This window comes from Xenopus laevis, chromosome 2L, assembly GCF_017654675.1.
Source record: "Xenopus laevis strain J_2021 chromosome 2L, Xenopus_laevis_v10.1, whole genome shotgun sequence".
Taxonomy (NCBI): domain Eukaryota; kingdom Metazoa; phylum Chordata; class Amphibia; order Anura; family Pipidae; genus Xenopus; species Xenopus laevis.
Genome location: NC_054373.1, coordinates 73,437,113 through 73,450,562, shown reverse-complemented (window position 1 = coordinate 73,450,562; position 13,450 = coordinate 73,437,113). Strand labels below are relative to the sequence as shown.

The window sequence follows — 13,450 nt, the reverse complement described above, 5'->3', positions numbered from 1 at the left end:
ATCGCCCCTGTATATACTATAGAATTTAGTATCACAATAGCCTTTGATAATATGCCTGTTCAAGAAATCATCCAAGCCACTCTTAAAAGCATTAACAGAATCAGCCACCACAACATCACTCAGCAGGGTATTCCACAACCTCAATGTCCTCACTGAAGAACCACCTACGCCGCTTCAAATGAAAGTTCTTTTCCTCTAGTCTGAAGGGACGGCCTCTGGTCCGGTGATCCTCTTTATGGGTAAAATGGTCCCCTGCTATTTGTCTATGTTGTATAATGTCCTCTAATGTACATGTAAAGTGGAAACAACCCCACCATCATAATTTAAATCTTCCATCCCTCTAACCAGTTTGGTTGCACATCTCTGCACTCTCTCCAGCTCATGAATATCCCTCTGAAGGGCTGGAGCCCAAAACTACACTGCACACTCCAGATGAGGCCTTACCATGAACCTAAAAAAAGGCAAAATTATGTTTTCATCCCTTGCAAGACAGTACTTTATGTTTTACTTTTATGCAAGACAGTACTTTATTTGCTTTAGTAGCCACAGAATGACACTGCCCACAGTTAGACAACTTGTAACAAAAACCCCTAGATTCTTCTCAGTTAAGGAAACTCCCAACACGCTGCCATTTTAAATTAGTGTATGACTTGCATATATATTATTTTTGCCAACATGCATAACCTTGCATTTATCAACATTAAACCTTGTATTCCAGTTTGCTGCCCAGTTTTCCAATTTAGTTATATTTCCAATTCTAATTTATTGTTATATATTTCTGCACCATTTCTGTATCAAAGCAGAAGTGTTTATATTAACCTCAATTATTATGCATGCAAAGTTGTTTTCGGTTCCAAAAATGCAAATGAAAACAGGTTTGCATTTTACTAGTAATTATGTATGCACCAAACTACTAAGGGCCTGCGTGCTTGAAAAAAAAACTGCTGCATTGCACATTTTCAGTAGTGTTACACTAATTAGATTTATGAATAAATTGTAATTGATTTGCATTGCAGTACTGCTCTAATGATCAGAGAGCTGGAGACTGTCCTAGTGGACTTGCACTCGCACAATATTACTTAAAGGCAAGTACTGTCTCTTTGAACTTTTCTGTGGCCTGATTGAGAAAATGCTGTGCATGCTATTGCAAGATATGATAGTTCTGCATATTGTACAGAAGATCAATGTGAGTATTTCCTTTCAAAGAGAATTATAAAAAAAATCTTCATTTGAAGTCTTAAAACTGCAGATCTATACACTATACAGTTTAGTTTATACAGTTTAATTAGCAAGCATTATAGGCAGAAATGTGAAAAAGTGTCACAGCATTTTCACCAACATACTCTGTGATCATATTTGCCAGCCATGTGTTACATTTACTATTAGGGCATTGCAGCAGCTAGTGATAATAATTACAATCAGCATATAACTCAGACAGGCCAAACTTTGCTTTATCTAACCAATAACCATACATTAATCAGTTAAACCATCCACATGGATGAGATAGATGCACTTATGCACTTATAGGAGACACTGATGACTGAGACTGTTCAGATTTTCACAGAGACTACAACCTCATGAGACTGCAGGATGATTTCTCAAAAATGCCTCCCAGTGGAGCCTTACTTGCATAAAGTTAGAAATTACCATGCTATATATCCACTGCAACTGGTAAGTAGTTATGAAAAGGTTTTAATACACAATTTTGAGATGATAACTGTGTGTGCTTACAAAATAATTCATCAGTCAAACTGGCTGACAAATTAGATAGCTTTAAGAAGGGGTTGGATGGATTTTTAGCAAGTGAGGGAATACATGGTTATGAAAGATAGTTCATAGTACAAGTTGATCAAGGGACTGGTACAATTATATTAACCTCAATTATATTAACCTCAATTATTATGCATGCAAAGTTGTTTTCGGTTCCAAAAATGCAAATGAAAACAGGTTTGCATTTTACTAGTAATTATGTATGCACCAAACTACTAAGGGCCTGCGTGCTTGAAAAAAAAACTGCTGCATTGCACATTTTCAGTAGTGTTACACTAATTAGATTTATGAATAAATTGTAATTGATTTGCATTGCAGTACTGCTCTAATGATCAGAGAGCTGGAGACTGTCCTAGTGGACTTGCACTCGCACAATATTACTTAAAGGCAAGTACTGTCTCTTTGAACTTTTCTGTGGCCTGATTGAGAAAATGCTGTGCATGCTATTGCAAGATATGATAGTTCTGCATATTGTACAGAAGATCAATGTGAGTATTTCCTTTCAAAGAGAATTATAAAAAAAATCTTCATTTGAAGTCTTAAAACTGCAGATCTATACACTATACAGTTTAGTTTATACAGTTTAATTAGCAAGCATTATAGGCAGAAATGTGAAAAAGTGTCACAGCATTTTCACCAACATACTCTGTGATCATATTTGCCAGCCATGTGTTACATTTACTATTAGGGCATTGCAGCAGCTAGTGATAATAATTACAATCAGCATATAACTCAGACAGGCCAAACTTTGCTTTATCTAACCAATAACCATACATTAATCAGTTAAACCATCCACATGGATGAGATAGATGCACTTATGCACTTATAGGAGACACTGATGACTGAGACTGTTCAGATTTTCACAGAGACTACAACCTCATGAGACTGCAGGATGATTTCTCAAAAATGCCTCCCAGTGGAGCCTTACTTGCATAAAGTTAGAAATTACCATGCTATATATCCACTGCAACTGGTAAGTAGTTATGAAAAGGTTTTAATACACAATTTTGAGATGATAACTGTGTGTGCTTACAAAATAATTCATCAGTCAAACTGGCTGACAAATTAGATAGCTTTAAGAAGGGGTTGGATGGATTTTTAGCAAGTGAGGGAATACATGGTTATGAAAGATAGCTCATAGTACAAGTTGATCAAGGGACTGGTACAATTGCCATCTTGGAGTCAGGAAAGATTTATTTCCTCCTCTGAGGCAAATTGGAGAGGCCTCAGAAGCGTTTTATTTTTTTTTGCCTTCCTCTGGATCAGATAGGCAGGTTTTATAGTATATATAGATTTAAAAGGTTTAACTTGATAGATGTGTCTTTTTTTCAGCCTAACTTACTATATTACTTTCTATGTCAGTACAACATAATTGTATTATATATACTTGTAAATAATGGTAAAGTGACTTCCAAAAACAATATCCACACATCCTAAAACATTATACAGTGAGAGGAAGAGGGTTCTGACGACCCAATATGCACTAAATACAGTAAGAGGCACTAGGCCTTTTAGCCTTAAATACATTATATACAGTAGTAGATATTGGGTCCTAACACCTTAGACACACCCTTACCCTACCAACAAAACTAGGTTGCCTGAAGGCTGGAGTAGGTCAACATTAGCTCAGAAATCACTTGTGCTGCAGATTATGCGTCCAAGCCTTATAAAGTATATAGTGGCAACATTCTCCAAGCAGGGAAATAGAGGGTTATTTACTTACACACCCACAAATTTCCTCACTGTCACTTGTGCAAAAAGTCCTATGCATTAAAGGTACTTGCATTAACATGTTCTCCTTTCACTTCTGTATAGTTGCGATCTCACTGCTGCCATCTTCTTGTTCAGAATCAAGTGCTGCTGTGCATATTGACTCAGGGGAACCTTGGATCTACATCCAAATGTGAACCAGGTGACAGCTCCATGGTTCCTACAGCGCCTGCGTCTGTGTTCCCTGCTCTGCCTGTGTGTACCATACTCTGCCTGCGTGTGCCACGCGCCATACTCTACCTGCATTTGCCCTACTCTGCCTGCATGTGCCCTGCTGTGCCTGTGTGTGTAATGCTCTGCCTGTGTGTGCCCTGCTCTGCCTGTGTGTGCCCTGCTCTGCCTGTGTTTGCAATGCTCTGCCTGTGTGTGCAATGCTTTGCCTGTGTGTGCCCTGCTCTGCCTGTGTGTGCCCTGCTCTGCCTGTGGAACATAAGCCTGAACATAAGTCTGTGTGTGCCATACTCTGCATGCATGTGCCCTGTGCCCTACTCTGCCTGCATGTGCCCTACTCTGCCTGCATGTGCCCTGCTCTGCCTGTGTGTGCCATGCTCTGCCTGTGTGTGCCCTGCTCTGCCTGTGTGTGCCTACTTTGCCTGTGTGTGCCCCTCTCCCTGCATGTGCCATGCTCTGCCTGTTTGTGCCCTGCTCGCCTGTTTGTGCCATGCTCTGCCTGTGTGCCATGCTCTGCCTGTGTGCGCCCTGCTCTGCCTGTGTGTGCCCACTCTGCCTGTGTGTGCCCACTCTGCCTGTGTGTGCCCACTCTGCCTGTGTGTGCCCTACTCTGCCTGTGTGTGCACTGCTCTGCATATGTGTGCCCTGCTCTGCCTGTGTGCCATACTCTGCCTGTTGAACATAAGCCTGGTATTTGTTCTGGGGGTTTGTTAGCATTTGGAAATAAATTATTGTTAGGGGGCCCTAAGGTGTTTAATCATGTGCTGGGGGTTCTGTGTTATCCAAGGGGAAGAGGAGGCATATGGATTTAAAGGTATGTCTTAATATGACTTGACTTTTTTCACATATTAGTGATAAGTGATATCCCTGCAGTGAGCACCAACCATTTGGTTTTTTGGTGTGCTATCACAACTAATTCGGACTTGATCTTGTGGTAACATGAGTGTGGTTTAAAGTGGGTGTGGTTTAAAAACAGGGAGTGGTCAACGCTGGCTTCCATTATCAGCCCTCCACTATGTAGGCCGGAAAAATTTTGGCCCTATGTACCACAGAAGTTGGACAGCACTGTTCTTCGGTATGATAGGATAAATGTACTGTTAATATGAATTAATTTTGTTACAACAGCACCACCTGCTGGTCAGTTTCTGACCAGTCTAGCTATCAAGTAGTCAAGGAAGTTGTCAGGAGAAAGGAAGAGGATACTGTTCTGCTCAGAAAAGATTTGAGAGACGTCTCTAAAAAAATTTTTGTAAGCAGAAGAACATCAGAGCAGCCTCTTTTATTCTCCTGACAACTTCCTTGATTACTTGGTGGTCAGGTGGGCAGAAACTCACGTTGCATCACATGCATGTGGTGCTGTTGTAAAAAAATTCATTCATGTTAACATTAAACATATCCCTTAATATCTTATAATAAAAAAAAGTAAATAATGTACATTAAAAAAGTGCTTAGAAAATCACCCTCATTAATTTTACATTCACTTATTTTAAAGGTTTACTTGTCCTTTAAGCAAATTAATGGTTAAATAATGCTCTGGGGCTTAATGTGAAATATCTTCAAGTATAAATATAGTCCAATTTTAGCCTAGTCATTAATTCTAATATGCTCATTCTCTCTCATCTACAGTAGTACCAGTGGATTGGAAGAAAGCTACTGTAATTACAATTTTTAAAAAGGCTCTGGGGTCTCAATCTGGCAATTAAAGTCCTTTAAGTGTACCATGTATAATGATCATGTTATTAGTTATGAAAGTTTATTAAGAGATATGATCAGGGCCCTCTTTACCCCTTACATCAGTTATTGGTTGTCTTTGTATAACTTTTGTTCATTCATTGTACAGCACTGCGGAATATGTCGACAGTTTATAAATAGAAGAAATTCCAGTGGCACACTGAATGCTGAAAAAGTGTTTAGTTTATTCACCCAAATACATACAGACAAGGGCAACGTTTCGGACCACTCGGGCCCTTTGTCAAGCCTGGTGTAACAATCCGGCAAAGAGAACACAGAGAGAATCTCGCGAGGCTACACGAGAGGTCCGGCCGGCAGCACACACCAAGGAGCATCACGTGACAGGAAGGAGACGCCACGCTGGAACCAACAGAGTTACGGATCAGACCGTGAGGGACGCCAATACCGGATAGAAGGAGCGCACCGTCCACGAGTGGATTTCGCAGAGGATTATTCTACAGATAACACAGCATCGTCCTCCTCCTCCTCTTGTTTTTTAGAGCCACGGACTCCAGGCCCCACAAGGTCAGGAGAGGGGCACGGAGACAGAGCAAGGGACGACCCGCATCACAACAAGGACACTCGTTATTACACTGCCCCAGGGGAACGGAGACAGCAACCACCACGGACACCATGACGGACCGGACACAAACAACGTTAGTATATAATATTTCTAACTGTATATTGTCTACCCAACAAATGTCTGTCTTACAAAAAGGCCTCTCATTTTGCCCCACCTTTACATGTGATACCTTTAACTTGGACATTGATCTGCAAAGGTTTTTTCGGAATTTAAGGTTAAAGAGTTATTTTTCAAAAATGCCCGTTGCTATACAACCAGGTACCCATAGCAACGCCGGACTTGGCCATTCGCAGTTATCACTTAAGGCATCTGGCTTACGTAATAAAAGTACCTTTATTCCTCCAACATCTGATAATGTAATAGAAGCATATGTAAAACTTGTCTCCAGTGATGTTGAAAAACTAAAACGTAAAGTTATACGTAATCCTATGTTAGGTCACAAATCTAACTTGAATCACCAAGAAAAGGCGTGTCTTACAGAGCTGATGAATAATCAGGACATCATTATAAAACCAGCAGATAAAGGGGGTGCCCTGGTAGTTATGGATAAACAATACTAAAGAGAAGAGATCTCTGCCCAATTGTCACAGACAGATGTGTACACAAAGGTAAATTCAAGTCCCCTCTCCTCTATTCAACAGTGTATAATGACCAAAGTATACGAAGCACTTGATGATGGCATTATTGATGAGGATCTTAAAAATTACTTGATAAAGGATAATCCGATAACACCAGTGTTGTACACTTTACCAAAAATCCATAAGAATTTGGAGAAACCCCCGGGCCGCCCGATAGTCGCTGGAACCGATTCAGTATTGAGCCCCATTGCCATTTACCTTGACACTATGTTACAACCTCTGGTGCAGAACACCAAATCTTTTGTTAAGGATACAACACATTTACTTAACAAACTTAGTGACATAATCCTCCCAGATCATGAGATATTTTTGGTTAGTTTTGATGTGGCCAGCCTTTATACATCTATTTCGCACGAGTCTGGTGTTAATGCTATTCGTCACCACTTGGACACTACTGAGTTTACCGTCCCACAAAAACTATTCCTGGTAGATTTACTAGAGATTGTGCTTCACCAGAATTACTTCCTCTTTGAGGATTCCTTTTATATACAACAGCGCGGCACTGCCATGGGCAGTAATGTCGCTCCTACTTATGCAAATTTGTATATGGCCCACTTAGAGGAGACTAAGGTATATAAACACCCATTGTACCTACAGCATTGTATGTTATACCTACGCTATATAGATGACCTTTTGGTCATCTGGGATGGCACATTGGAGAGTTTACGTGAATTTCATACATTTCTAAACGAGATGGAGGTAACATTGGAATTCACAAGTGTTTTTGATAAGATGTCTCTCAATTTTCTGGATGTCCAAATCATCAGAAATGGTCCTGTGTTAGATACAAATCTGTTCAGGAAAGAAACGGATAGAAATAACCTCTTACATTACAGCAGCTTCCATCCTGACTCACTTAAAGCGTCTTTACCTTTAACTCAATATATGAGATTGAAACGGATTGTGAGCAAGGAGGGTGATTACAAAAGAGGTGAGATTGAGATGACAGACCGTTTCAAACAAAGGGACTATCCAGAAGAGGTGTTGAAGTCTAACCTGAACAAACTACGAAATAAAAGCAGGGAGGAATTACTGACTCCTGTCAAAAGGGATAATAGGCAGAATGAAAGATTGGCCTTTGTCAGTAATTATACTACCGCCAATTGGTTAAGACCAATTGGTTAAGACCAATTGGTTAAGGCAGACATTGGAAGCGCAAAGGGCCATAAGCAACGTTTCTTACAAAATCCAAAATTTGGCACATTCCCGTGTTTACACTGTGTGCAATGTAATTCTGTTATAAAGGGCAACTCATTCTTCCATCCTCACTCAGGTAAAAAATACCCAGTAAGGAACTACTACACCTGTGAGTCAACATATGTGATTTATTTGTTAAAGTGCCCATGTGGTCTGCTTTATATAGTGCGAAACCACACAAAAAAACCGTGACCGTATTTGTAAGCATAAATCCACTATCCGTAGAGAAATCACGGCACTGCCAGTCCCGGCACACTTTCATGCAGCTAGGCACTCTGTAAGCCAACTCAAATTTCAGATCATTGACTCTGTGGACGAACCAAGAAGGGGTGGAGATAGACTTATGATGCTCAAAAAGCTTGAAATGCAATGGATCCACAAGTTGGATACTATATGGCCCAGGGGTCTCAATAGGGAATACACACCTGCTATGTTTATGTTTCGGTAGGTGACTAAGTCCTTTACATACAGTCTGATATGGTGTGGAATTAAGAATCATGTAAAGACATATATGTATACTAATTTTTGTCTCTCTTTTTCTTTTTCTTTTTCTTTTAAGGTTACTAGTATTAAACACACTGAGTGCTGACATCGTTACCTACATACTAACATGTGTCTCAGGAAGGTGCTGAGTACAGTATGTGGAATGGGTCACTCTGGCGTCTCAGGTAAATACTATTTATAACCTTTATATTACAAGATTTTTTCAAGCATTTCTCAGAATTTTTTCAAAATATTTTTTCAGTATTTTTCAAAATAGTTTTTTCAAAAAAAGATTTTTTCTAATATGCTCTACATCAATGATTTTAAAATGATTTTAATGTGTATTAACAGGTTTGTGATTCACTAAGGTTACCATTCACTTTATTTATGAACACAATGAACTTTGGACTTTGAAACTTCATGGACTTGGATCGCACTTTAAATGTCTTAATATGATCACCTGTGTAGTGATGTCACTTACTAGGAAGGGAAGGGAAGGGGAGGAGACACTATCCACACCCCCTCCTCACACTTTAAAAGGTTGATTATATGATTGTTACACCAGGCTTGACAAAGGGCCCGAGTGGTCCGAAACGTAGCCCTTGTCTGTATGTATTTGGGTGAATAAACTAAACACTTTTTTCAGCATTCAGTGTGCCACTGGAATTTCTTCTATGTATCTACATGACCCACACGGCAGGAGTGGGTTCTCCGGTGTAGCACCTGGTACCACAAAGGGTACATGATCAGGGGTGGAAGCACTCTACCATACTGACAGTTTATAAATAGGCATTAATAAATCCAGCATAGACCACAAAATCTTCAAATTGGGGGGCATCTCCAATTCACTTATACATGACCTCGACAGGTTTGAGATTTTCGAAGTATAATTTTGGGGTATAATAAATCTTGAAAATCTTTTGCCAAAAAAACCTTGACCAGAAAAATAAAATTTTGTAAATAACCCCCTAAGTGTGAAAATGGAGTAGATTAGATCTGTCTAGATTTTGCCAAGGCTTTTGCTAAAATACCTGTCTATACCTGTCAAGAACTAGGACCTATGTGTTTACTGACCAGGTTAAAGGAGAACTAAACCCTAATATGGGCAGAAATACTATATGCTACCTACAGCACCAGTTTAAATTTTTCCGAATCTATATAATGTAATGATTTACAGTAGATCTTTAGATCTAGAAGTTGTGTATAGGGATCACAATCTTGGATATTATTAGAAGTGTCAGTTACTCACATGTTCAGTATATTCTGGGCAGCTGTTAAGAAGCTAAGCCTAGGGTTTGTCACACATCATCAAGCAAAAAAGGAGGTTCAAAATTCCTATAAACTGATGCTGCTGGGCTGATCATTAAATTCCAATGCAAATTTTAATCAGCCTTGCATTGTGATTTTTATCTTCTATACATGCAGTAAATTGTGCTCAGGTAAAGGACAGCAGCACAGAGCATGTGCTGGGAATCAGCAGAAATCAGTATTTCTACCTTACTTCTTTGTTAAGTTTTGTGGTTTCAGACCTGTAAATTAAGATTACTCTATTTCTTGCCTTTGCTTTTCTTAGCTCACACCTGTAATTCATCAGATCTAGCTGCATGTAATTCCCCAATTAAGGGGTTATTTAAGCCTGCATCTTCTCCCTCCTGTGATCTATCCCTTAAGTTTTGGCTATCCTTATAATTTATGTATTGATCTCTTTGTTCTGTCCCATTTTCTACGCTTGTTGTTACCTTCTGCCAGCCTTGACCATTAGCTTTCACTTGTGTGCCACTTCCCCCAACTTTGGCCTGTTTAGGACTTGTTTTGCCTGCTGCTTACCCTGTCTCTGGCCTGTTTAGGAAATTCCCTTAATCTGTTTTACACTTGTCTGTTAGTATCCCAATTGCTAATTGGACATTGCTAATTAAATGTCTACAGTGTGTAGATGATTTGCTCTGGACCCTCATAAGCCTGACCCACAATGTAACTCAGCAAATAGGCTTCCTACTGCCAGTGGTAAAACATGACAGTGCCACATATACAGTATATTTATATTCTAAATTTGCTTGGCCTTGGTGGTTCTATTTGTAAGAAACCTGCCTGATGGTCTAGTGGGGGTGCAACAGGGTCGCCTGTTGCATCCTCGGCAGGGACGTCCACCATCGTCTGCTTCCTCCTGCGCCTTCCTAGCATGTGCGCCACATCTTTCAAGTTTCCGTGGGTCTTCAAACCAATTCCAGCTATATTCGGTGTGGTCGCGTCTGACGTCATTGTGCTGGTGCGCAATTCAAATATTTAAAGGCGCAGGCGGCTTTTGTACATTTTGGTGTTTGACCCGGCCTGTGACTACGCTTCTTGTTCTCTGTTCCTGTATCATGTGCGGTTCCCTTGCCTTCCCAGAACTTTCTCCCTGGTCCTCTCACGCTAAGACCTGGCGGAACCCAAGTATCACAGAGCTCCTCCCGAAATGAAAGGTGGCTGTTATCGCCAAACTATTATCTGGGTTTGGAATACCAATCGTATTTCTGCATTGACAGAGAACTGGCTAGATACTTGAGCACAATGCACTGTTACATTGCAGTTTTGGTCTTCAGTACTCAAGAGGAATATTACTGAAAAAGACACAGCCCAGAGTAACTACGCTAACAAACTGTATAGAAGATAGATTGACCTAGCTTGTTTACAATCGAAAAGTGGCACTAATGTGATCCCTACTTCCAAGATCCCCTTAAGGGTAGAACTACATGGATGACTTGCAAGAGATTTCGGCGGATCCGACAGTCGTGTCATGACGGATGAATGCTGCGACAACATCCTACATTGCTATTGCTTACCTCATTTCCGATTAATCAGTCGGATCCGCCGAAATCACTTGCAAGTAGTCCTTATAGTTCTACCCTTAAGGGGATTTTGGAATAGAGAGAGAGATCAATTCATATTAAGGAGGATCTTGAAATAAACTAATTAATGTCTTAATTACTAGACCTTTTTTAAAATTCACAAGTGCATATCTTGACCTTAACGACATAAGACAAAAGGTCTATTTCTCAGTCAGAGCTATGATGTTGAATTTTGTTTGCATTTGTGTTAAATTAGGACACGAATTTATAGAAGAAAAATAACTTTTTTTTAATGAGGTTTAGCTCTTTAGATTTTTCATTTTCATCAAGTAATGTTTTAAAAAATTATCATCTGAGACTGTTGTTGCTGGTTATTGAGTGCTTGGGCATGCATTTTCAAGTAATATTTTTCCTATTTATCAATGGCATCTGATACTGCTGGTGTTGATTATTCAGTTGCTTGGGCATGCATGGAAGACACTTGTACTTTGTATCTGTTTTATACTATGTACATAGTAAAAACGCTTTTATAATAATAATAAAAGATGCAATGCACATCTTTGTATATCTTCTATACACACAATTAATAAAAAGAGAAGAAGGGGAAAAGTATGCAATGCTGAGGATGCATACTATAAAAACCCAGGGAATAATGGCATTTATTACACAGATTAGTAGAAATAACTAGTAAGATGTAAAAAAAAAAGATTTTTTACACATACATATATATATATATATATATATATATATATATATATATATATATATATATATATATAATTTCATTCCTTTTATAGAACTCTGAAAAATATTACCATTCACAGGAAAGCAGGTCATGTCTAAAGAAAACTAATATTTTAAATAGAAATGTCTATATACAGTCATACAATATATTGGAATAAAATTAAGCAACATGATTAGGTATTATTCATACAGTTAAAGGAGAGGTATGTATAAACTAATACATCAAACGCAGATATGATTGATACAAAGTGGTATTGGCTGCTGGAGTACAGCTTCAGAATTCACTGCAGATGAAGATGTTTATTATCAAAAGGTTCGCTTAAGCTGCTTTTTTGTAATGTAATGACAATCTTGGACAGATACTTGCACATAAATGTACTGCATATATCTGTGTGCATGTATAAGAGACAAAGACACAAAACTATATAGGCTATATGCATAAAACTGCTTGTGAATAAAGAATCTGATGCAGGTGTTTTACTTAATGAGGGAATTAAAGTGGAACAGACGATCATCAGCTCAGCCATGAAAGCATTTAGTTGTTAAGAGCTATATCCTTGCATTAATTCAGTAATTGAGAAGCTAATAGCACACAGTAGTCTGCATATTTGTATGAGAAGGAAGGTTTAATAATCAGACAGACAAGATACTGTAGAAACATCCACATGCTAAACAGACAGGGAGGATATATACAGGTATCTATAATGGAAGATTTTTTTTCAAGTTAACACTCACCTGCAAGAAACAGTAAGCTCAACCCTGGTGGCTGGGATTTCCCCACAGAAAGGGTCAGAGTCTGAGGAATCCTCCATGTCTTCTGGTCTGTAGTCTCTTACTTCCACACACCCTCTCTATCTTTGCCTGTAGCTGTCACTCTCACCACCCTCTTCCCTTGTTTATTTTCCTCTTGCTGTTTTCCATACCCTTATCAGTATTTCTCCTCCCACCACTGTACATACCTCTATATATATATTTCCTTTAAATTGCTGCTTGCTATATTTTTATTTTGCTGTGCTACTCTGCTCTATTATATATTCTGCTTCTTTTTCCCTTTCTATATTCTGCCCTGTTCTCTCTGCAACCCTCCACATCTATATTCCCTCCCCCACATTTTATTTTCTTATACAGCCTTTTCAGTTTGCCTCTAATTTTATCTCTATTTGTATCCTCCCCCATCCCTCTCTTCATCCTTTTTTTCTCCCTCCCTCTACTGAATTTCCATCCTTATATTTTCCATCCTCTTCCTTTATACAATTCCTTTTTGCTCCTTTGTATTACTCACTATTTCATTATGTGTGACAGTGTCTCTTGCTTCCCAGCGTTGTATTAATATGTGTATTGATCTCACTGTGTTCATGTACTTGCATTTTCTCTCTGTAGGAGTTTCTGTTGCTGTGCTCTGTTTGATATCATTACTACCTTGCTGTTTGTATACTCTGTTTTCTATTTTTATTTCTCTTTCAATGTCTTCTTGTCTCTGTAAAGCAAATATGGATACTGGGTATACAATGAAACCCAAACTCCTAATTCACCCT

General features: G+C 39.0%; 1 protein-coding gene and 1 long non-coding RNA gene across 2 annotated transcripts in view; one reads left to right on the top strand and one right to left on the bottom strand.

Annotated features, from left to right (window-relative positions):
• Positions 1-13,205, bottom strand: part of LOC108708155 (copine-5) — a 169,653-nt gene extending 156,448 nt beyond the window's left edge. Inside the window, exon 1 of the mRNA XM_041582039.1 lies at positions 12,651-13,205. Within this exon, the coding sequence (XP_041437973.1) occupies positions 12,651-12,727 (77 nt within the window). The 5' untranslated portion in view covers positions 12,728-13,205. The remainder of the gene's footprint in view (positions 1-12,650) is intronic.
• On the top strand, positions 3,520-8,505 carry LOC121399979. Its single transcript, XR_005965394.1, has 3 exons — positions 3,520-3,682; positions 5,552-6,098; positions 8,420-8,505. It is a non-coding gene; the product is annotated as an uncharacterized LOC121399979 (long non-coding RNA).
• Positions 13,206-13,450: the final 245 nt, after the last annotated feature.